Raw genomic sequence first — 9,075 nt, 5'->3', positions numbered from 1 at the left:
CATCGGGCAGCGCCGCGGCCCCACGTGGGGGAGCCGCGATGGCGCTGGGCCGGGGCGGGACGGCGGCCGCGCTTCCGCTGCTGCTGCCGCGGCGGCCCGCGGGCACCGGGGCGGCGGCGGAGGGCGCGGAGCCCCCCGGGGCCGTGGTGCGCATCCCCTGGGCCCTGCGGGTGCGCCTGCAGCGAGGGGCGCAGCGCCGGCGGCGCGGGCACGGGGAGGCGGCGACGGCAGCGCGTCCCGGGAAGCTGCTGCTGCGGAGCCGGCGGCCGGAGCTGAGCCAGCCCCGCTGGCAGACAGTGGGGCGCTGGGAGCAGCCACCGCTGGTGTCAGCGGGCTGGAAGCACAGGAAGGCGTGCGGGGATTACTTCCAGCTGGAGCCCTCGCAGGAGGCGGCCCCCGCGCTGCAGGCGCCACCAGCCGAGGCGGGGCAGGGCCCGACCTTCGCCGAGCTGGGGCTGCAGCCGGCGCTGCTGGCCGGGCTGGAGCGGCTCTCTGTCGGCCGCCCCACGGCCGTGCAGCGCCTCGCCATCCCCGCGCTGCGCCGCGGCCGCAGCGCCCTGTGCGCCGCCGAGACCGGCAGCGGGAAGACCCTCGCGTACCTGCTGCCGCTGCTGGACGGGCTGCTCGGCCGCCCCGAGGGGCCGGCGGCGCCGGCAGGGCCAGCGGCGCCCCGCGGGCTGGTGGTGGTGCCGTCGCGGGAGCTGGCGGCGCAGGTCGGCGCGGTGGCGGCCGCGCTGTGCGCGCCCGCGGGGCTGGCGGTGCGCGGGCTCACGGGCGGAGGGGCCGCGGGAGGGCTGCGCAGGCAGCTGCGGGCGCCGCCGCCGGGCCCCGCCGTGCTGCTCGGCACCCCCGGGGCGCTGCGGGAGGCGCTGCGCCGGCGCTTCTTGGCCCTGGCGAGGCTGCGCTGGATGGTGCTGGACGAGGCGGACACGCTGATGGACGACTCGTTCACGGAGCTGCTGGAGGAGATCCTGGCACACGCGCCGCTGGCCGCTGGAGCCCCCAGGCCGTCCGGACCGGCGGAGGAGAGGACCCAGGTGGTGGTGGTCGGAGCCACCTTCCCTGCGGGGCTCAGCGAGACACTGGCGAAGTTCACAGACGTGAGCAGGTTTGTCACCCTCACCACCCAGAGCCTGCACCGCCTGCCGCCTCACGTCCAGCAGAAGTTCGTCCGCCTCAAAGGCCGGGACAAGCTGCCCGAGCTGCTGCAGCTGTTAAAGGAGTACCCATCATCTGGCAGGGCTGTTCTCATCTTCTGCAACAGTGCCAGCACTGTCAACTGGCTGGGCTATATCCTGGATGACCACAGAATCAGGCACCTGAGGCTGCAGGGACAGATGTCAGCAGCTGCTAGAGCTGGCATCTTTGCCTCTTTCCAGAGGGGTGATGTGTCTGTCCTTGTCTGCACTGACCTTGCCTCGCGGGGTCTGGACACCAGCAGCGTGCAGCTCGTGGTCAACTATGACTTCCCAGACACCCTGCAGGACTACCTGCACCGTGTGGGGAGAGTTGGACGAGTTGGAAGCAAGGCACCTGGAGCTGTGGTTAGTTTTGTCACCCATCGGTGGGATGTGGACCTGGTACGGAAAATAGAGACTGCAGCCCGGAAAAGGACAGGCCTCCCGGGAATGGACTCCTCCATTAATAAACCTTCACCTAAAGGAGGCTGATTCAAGTTGCTGGGCAGTACTAGGTGGCCTGGTAGGGACTCACCTTGAAGTCCTTAAGACAGAGTGATTGAGCTGCTGTTTGTAAAGTAGACTGAGAGAATTGAGAATTGAGTTTCAGAGCCAGGTGTTCAGGTTAACTTTGTGTACTGTTCCGGAAGCTGCAGTAGTCATTTCCATACTCATCACAACACATGGCTTTGCAAAAGGAAGCTAGTGAGTAACAGAATGCTTTTGGAGAAGACTGAAGAATGACCTCATCAACTGATTTGATTTTGTTGAGACTTACAACTTAAATTCAAATCAGAATGAAAGTATGCCTGTATGATATGCAGCTCTGTTACATTTCATTGCTGCCCACCACTAGCAGCTAAACGTTCATTATTAAAACTTAAAAATTACTACTGTGGCAGGAAAAAAAATGGATATAACTTTGACCTGTCATAGATACACGTAGAAAGACTAAAGGACAAGTGATGTTTGATTTTCTTGTGGTGTAGCAGTTCGTTCAGAGAATTCTAGACCAGATACCTTTAAAGTTCAGCGGGAATGAGAAGGCACAATAAAGCTTGAGGCTCTTTCAAGGCCTTAATTAGCCATTTTATGGTTGCCTTTCACTGAGAAAGGGGATCTTGCTCCATCATGTTATATTAAATAAAATTTTAAAAGCCCTTAAGTGTTTCCTCCTCATTTTTTCTGCATGCAACAAGTCTAGTGCCTGAACTACCTGTAAAAAAACCAACCAACCAAACAAAAAACCTCTAACCCCAACACACAAAAATGTCTTCTCTTAAAGGAGTGCATTGATTCAAGTTCTAGTGACTCACAAGTAACAGAGTGAGTGCAAGATTCCTTTTGAATGTTGTGCCATTGCTCTATTTTGCTTTAAACCAAGAGGATTGAAGTGAGGCTGAAGTTATTTCATATCTACTTGCTAGTTTGTATCCATGGTAAATAATCACACAAAATAGCATTTTAGCTCTGATTTCTGTTGCAGTGATGTATCACAGCCCTTTCTTTCAGTGGCTGTTTTTCCCATACTATCAACTTTAGCCTGTGCTAAGACTCAAATTTAGAAATAGCAAGCCTGGTAAATAAAAGGATCATCAAGCGTAGTATCTAAACAATTGGTTTCTGAGAAAATAACAGTCTGGAGATAAGTATACTAAGAGTAAAAGCTGAACAAAGAGAAAACTTGTACAGGTAATCACCTAAGGATCAGGCTGCAGGACCTTTTCCTATTGTACATGTGTGCTCTGCTCATTTTGCACAGTTAAGGGGCTTTCAGAGGAAGTTACAAATCAGTAAAATTATATAATACAATAACTTCCAATTTTTAGAAATACAGTGAAAGAGTTATCCCTTTGGAGACTGGAAACCTTTATATTTTGGACCTGTTCATTCCAAGCACTACTTGCCTCTCATCTGTAGTTCAATTAACTACTAATCAGGCAATTTATGTGTCCACAAACCGAAGCTTCCTGTTCATGTATAGGAGTAGGGTAAATCTCTGGGGACAATCTAGTATTATATTTTACAGAAGATCCTATCTCCATTTGTAATATGCATCTTACATTGCATTAGGTCCCCTGAACTGCTGAAAATCTGTATTCAAGAAACATGTTAAAAAAATTATTTGTATGTGTTCTGATGGCCGTAAGAAAAGATACTGGAGATATTTGGATATTTCTGTTATGGTTTTAGATGCATAATTTGTCATTTAACTTCTGTAACACACTTTTTTTACAATCTATAAACAAGTCAGTCTAGATTGCAGCATACAGAATTAACAAATTAGACAACACAGTGAAATAATAAAGTTCTTTCAGCCATATGCTTCCTAATTTTGAAGTAATATGCACTTTATATATTTACAAACAGTGAGCTTGAACTTGGTACAAATGCCCTAAAGTGTTGCTAGGGCACTGTTGATCACAACAGTTTGTCGAAAAAAAAAAAAAAAAACAAACCAAACCAACCAACCAACCAACCAAAAAATCTTTAGGTATATATATGCTAAAGTGGCCAGTAAAAATCCATGGGTAGATAGAATACACTATATTTACCAACAAAACCTTTTGTAAACATTACTTTCCAACACTGTCCTATCCATAGCACTGATGACAGCCAAGCAGATTAATATTGAAAGTAATGTACTTTTTGATTGAACAGACTTGAACTTAAATCCCAGGTAAACTTTTTTTCCCTATAGGGTAGACCTGCAACTGACTAGTGACAAGGAAATTCAATGTCTGGTAGTCTTGTGGCAGTTAATTAAATCAAGATTAATTCAAAATTCACAGAAAATTTATTTGGCATACTAGCACAACTCATAGACTTACTATCAGTCTTCAACATGCCAAAGATCAGTAAGGGGAAACCAAAAATATAGCAAAACACAAGTAAAAAAGAAAACATTTCTTGCTGAATAAAACTCAGAACTCGGATCCTAAGATCTCTTTTTGCAACTCTTTGCAAGACACAATGTCTGAGCTTTGTGCCACCAAAAATAAAAAAAAAAAAAAAAAAAGAAAAAAGGGGAGAGAGAGAAAGGAGAGAAATCAGGGTGGTGTCTTTATCTAAAACTGTTCCTGAATATTCTCTGCATAGTTTATCCATCCATAGGTTTTTCTTCTTGCCAAAACCAAATATTTATTATTTAGAAAGAACAAAATTAAGAGTAGGAGAAACAGCAAGAGTCTTTAGGGGGTTTGAGTGTCAGGCTGGGTGTCATCTTAATAGTTGTAATCCCTTTGTGAACTGGTGGAATTTCATTCTGCTTTCCTTCCTTCTCCCTGCCTCAGGAAAGTATTGTATACCAGGAGAGAATATGGAAAAGGTTGGATCTGCTATTTGGCTGAGTAACTTCAGTGTACACATACAAGACACCAAGAGTCTGGAATTGTTCCCTCCATTTAAACACAATTCTCATCCCTCGCACCCACCTTAGCATAGCAGCAGGTGATGAGCACCAGGGGCAGGAGGTATCCCACTGCCAGGATGGTAACCTTGTACATCTGCTTGGCTGTTGAACCATTTGCCCAGTGTTCCCAGCAGAAAGAGCTGTTGGGTGCTTGCTGATGACCACTCATGAGAGCCTGAAATTGGGCCACAGGGATGGCAATGAACAGAGACAGCAGCCAAATGACACCCACGCTGAGGGCAGCGTTGCACTTGCTGCGGATGCAGGGTGAACATTTGGCATGGACCACAAGGTTCGGTAACTGCCTTGTGACTTGGTTCAAAGCTCTTATTGGGAGAGGACAGTGCTGCCTTCCTTAGCCTGCTCTGATTATACCCTTGTTTAAAACTGTTCTGAAGCTAGACTCCTTATTCCCCCCATAGCTTTGGGGATAGTTATGGGGTGAGGTGGAAAGTGGCCAGGGAGTGAAAGATGTCTAAGCTGCAGCAGAAAAATTTATTCCCCCTTGTCGTGAGCAGGTCACCATGGCTGGAGCAGCTACCTGGATACCACCTGCAGCTTCTCTTCTTCTTCTATGGCCTGACTGCTTTGCGTGCTGTGGCAGTGTACCTCAGACACCATTAAGTCTTCCAGTTCCCCAAATCCTTTGTCTGTTTGCCCGTGTCTGCCGGGACTATGCGTGCTCCTGGGCTGTGCTGCAGTCCGAGTGCCATCTACTGGCATTTCGCTTCCTTCGCTGCCTTCGGGCAGCTCCCGTGGCGGCCCATGGCCTTTCTTTCCCTCAAACATATAGTCAGTCCAGTAATAACTTAATAACTCTACCTGATATTGCTTTCCTCTCAGCCTCATGCAAGCATACGCCCTTAAATTGAAACTTTAATGTTTGCTTTTCCTTTTGTGACAATATGTTACCACAGTAAGGTTCATATAACTACATGTAACATTTTAGAGAAGGCTATTGCAAGTGATTTCCATGGCTATCTCTATCTTTTAGATGTTTGGGGGTTTTGTATTTTGGTTGGAGTTTTTTTCACTTCTCTTTAGTGGGCAGTCATACCAGAAAGAATTATTTAAGAAGCTCATGTAGCAATCACAGCAAATGAGAGCATCTATTTTTTGTCTTTTAGCGGGTTTGGGCAAAATAATAAAAACTGCACCATGTGTGGTTTCTGCTGCAGGGGATTTGAGCCAATGCACACAAGAATTTGAGAATTGCTTGTATGTGTCACCTGCAGAACAAACACAGCTTTGCAGATCGGAAAGATCATATGGCACAGTAAGCAGAAAACAGGCAGAGGACGCACAATTCTGGCAGTGAGGAGGGATAGATCATAGGATTGTTTAGATTTGTAAAAAAAAGAAATTAATAAAAATTGCCTAAATTCTTACAAGAAAGGACACTCCAGTTCAGTGAGAGTGTTATAATTGGGAGAGTGGGAGGAAAGGTGAGTATTCTGGATGGGAAGTGGCAGTCACCTGGTGAACGAGACATCCGGTTAACTATGTGTGAGAACTCAGCTTGCTTTCATCAGGGAACTGAGATGCTGCAAATCTGACTTCAAATGGAGGCTGGCTGGTGTGGGAGTATTCCTGGCTGGTCTTACTCAGGAAGAAATAATTTTCAGTGTTAATTTCCATGCTGTGCTGAAAACTTATGTTGAAATGTGTTTACCATAGCATTTAAAATTTCCAAAAAGGTAAAGATTCCTTCTTCTCTTTCCCATTTTTTGCCACTTCTCAAATTCTTCCTGACAAGGAGAAATATCCTGTCCTAAAGAATTCCTGGTCCAAATACAGTCAGAAGGGAACTGACCATGCCAAGACAAAATACTTGCCATAAGACCTATTCATTAGTCCAAGTAGGAGGAGAAGGTCAAGTCAGTTTACTAAGTACTCATTTAAACATGAGTGAGAGGATGTAGGAAAAGGAAATTGAATATTCTCTGTGGGAGGGGAAAAAAAGTAGAAGTCTGACAGACATCACCTAGATCAAGACTGAACTGGAAGGCAGATGCTGTTGCCTTTGTCTAAACTCTTTTGGTTAGATAAAAGAATTGGACTCACATGCTGAGTCTCTGACTAAACAGGCATCAGAGGTGTCTTGTTGAGAGAGGACAGTACTGGACCACTAGAGATAACTTTGCAATCCCACTGTAAGAAGAGTAGGAGAATGTCAGCCCTAGGAATAAGTGTAGGGGGGAAAAAACCCCTAAACATTAGATGGTAGCGTTTAAATGGTAACATTTTCATCTTGTGTAGGTACAAACTAATTTGTCCATTTTCCAATTGCTAATAGGTGCTTCAGCTCCTAATTACACTAAGTATCAGGTATGCTGTAAACCACTCTCACTGTTTTGATAGTCATGGTTCAACTTTCTGATACCTGTGCATTAGCTCTCTAAGCCTTTTGACTTTTGAGTGGAAGAAGGGCACTCAAGCATAACAACAACCAGGAACCTTACTGTCACATATCTCTCTCTCTCTGGGAATGTGGGTAACATCTCAGATTCAGATCCATTTAAAAAAAAAACAAAAACAAATAGAGATCCAGCTTGTGGCTTTGGGTTCAGCAGCTGCTTTAGTATACTGTGCTCTTCAAAAGGCTGATTTGGGCTGAAAAGCCCTTTAGGCTGAGTAATGAGCTAGCTGAAAACAAGCAATGAAATATCCGAAATCTCCGCAATTCAACTTATGTATCTCAGTCTGGCCCTAAGTCCTCACATGACTTTTTCATGTCATCCTTACTGGACAGGTAGCTGGTTATAAATACCCTACAAATTAATTTTACCTTACCTAAAATTTATAATAAAAATAAACCAGCTCCATCTAAACAGCCAAAAGCATTGTATCCACACTGTTTGCTGACTTTTTTCTGCAATTTAATTTTTGATAAGGCAGGTAGCGTTGTTTAACAAAGTCTGTTTTTCATTTATGACCAACAAATTATGATTTTGGCTCTAATAGAAATTATGTCGGGATAAAGCTACAGAAAGAGAGGACTCTTGGGCATGCAGTGTTGGCCGATACATATAAAACTAAGACAAGAAGATGCCAAAACCATAATAAACTTCAAAACAGGATGCTTGCTGAGACTTGATTAGTATTCTGTAGAGAATAAGGAACGTGTTATGACTTGTATCATCAGATTCAAGACAGCGTATGTCTTCCTGTGTGCTCCTGTGGTTTTGTGCACAGCTCTTCTGTGAACTGAGAGTGATCAAAGTGGTGTGAATGATGTCTCAAATTTTGGCCTTAACACAGAAGAATAAGATTTCTTGATTTGGGTCCTAACGTGATATATTTGTAAACACATGTATGACTTTATGCAGAGGGTAATCAGATCCCAGTGCAGAGTCTGAGGAGACATACTTGTATTGTGAAAGCCAGAGGAACAAGATCACCCTGGAGAGGTGATGCTCTCCTATTCAATACCAGACTTGGTGTTTACATGAGGGAAGGTAAGAAGATACTACAACTTCAGTGGAGCGTATGAGCTTGGTTTATCCTGATTGGAAAAACAGATCATTCTATGACAACATGAAAACACTTAGTTAGCTTCTCATGGTGATAAAATAGTTTGAGGCCAGTTCACAAACCTATTTTTCCTGTGTGTTTATCAACTTGACTTTACCAAGCTGGTTGGATAAGATCCATTCATCTCCTAATACTTTTCTTCTGTAACAAGATATACTGTCAACTGGCCAGCTCCGGAGCATAGCAAAATTCTGCAGTAGTCCTGAGTAAGTCCTGGTCTCTTGCTGTGCAAATAGCCCTTTTACTCAGTCACTCCAGACTGTATCACAAAATACTGCTTATTACAAAAGGAGAGATGTAAGTGTACGTGCTGTGCTTTAATATCATCTTAGCAAAAAGTTTCCATGGTGATTTGCTCTCATGGCTGCAAGGGAGCTCTCTTTCCAATAGAATCACAGCAATTTTTTACCTACTGCCTCATTCAAATTACTGCCAAATTCCTCAATTAAAGAAACCTGTTCTTAAGCATCACAATATGTTGTGTAGATTGTAAAGTACCTCAGTAATAATGGATCCTAAGTTGGAACATTTTCTGATCCAACAAAGACATCCCAAGAAAAAGATGCTTAGAAGTTTCTTAACATTTCCGTAAAAAATAATAATATTATATCTAGGATCTCTTATTTGCCCACAGCTCTGGATGTTTAAGAGCACATGATTGTGCTTCATGTTAGATTCTGAGGCAGCTAACTTAATTGCAGCAAATTTTAGATTTTTTAGATTTGAGTTAATAATTACTTTGAAAGCCTCTGACAGACTGAATGAGTGATTTTCCTTAGTTTCCAGTTTGTTCAGAGTGGTCTGGACAAGAGGCATAACTGGTCAATTTACTTCCATGCTGCATTTAGGTTCATAATACTTCTAGGGTAGGAAAATAAACCCTACTTGTATGTGTGCCTGGTACCCTTGGTTGCGGATACACAGCAAAGAGAAGTCATTGCATGAGTCTTT

The 9,075-nt window shown here is 45.1% G+C and overlaps 1 protein-coding gene across 1 annotated transcript; it reads left to right on the top strand.

Annotated features, from left to right (window-relative positions):
• Positions 1-38: 38 nt before the first annotated feature.
• Positions 39-2,343, top strand: DDX28 (DEAD-box helicase 28). The gene has a single exon (XM_027750054.2). It carries the CDS (start codon positions 39-41, stop codon positions 1,668-1,670), a length of 1,632 nt encoding a protein of 543 aa, XP_027605855.1. The 3' UTR covers positions 1,671-2,343.
• Positions 2,344-9,075: the final 6,732 nt, after the last annotated feature.

Source organism: Pipra filicauda, unplaced genomic scaffold (assembly GCF_003945595.2).
Source record: "Pipra filicauda isolate LSUMZ 115617 unplaced genomic scaffold, ASM394559v2 scaffold273_size1055052_pilon, whole genome shotgun sequence".
Lineage (NCBI taxonomy): Eukaryota > Metazoa > Chordata > Aves > Passeriformes > Pipridae > Pipra > Pipra filicauda.
Note: the sequence above shows the minus strand (reverse complement) of the source record. Positions and strands in the feature narration are given on the sequence as shown.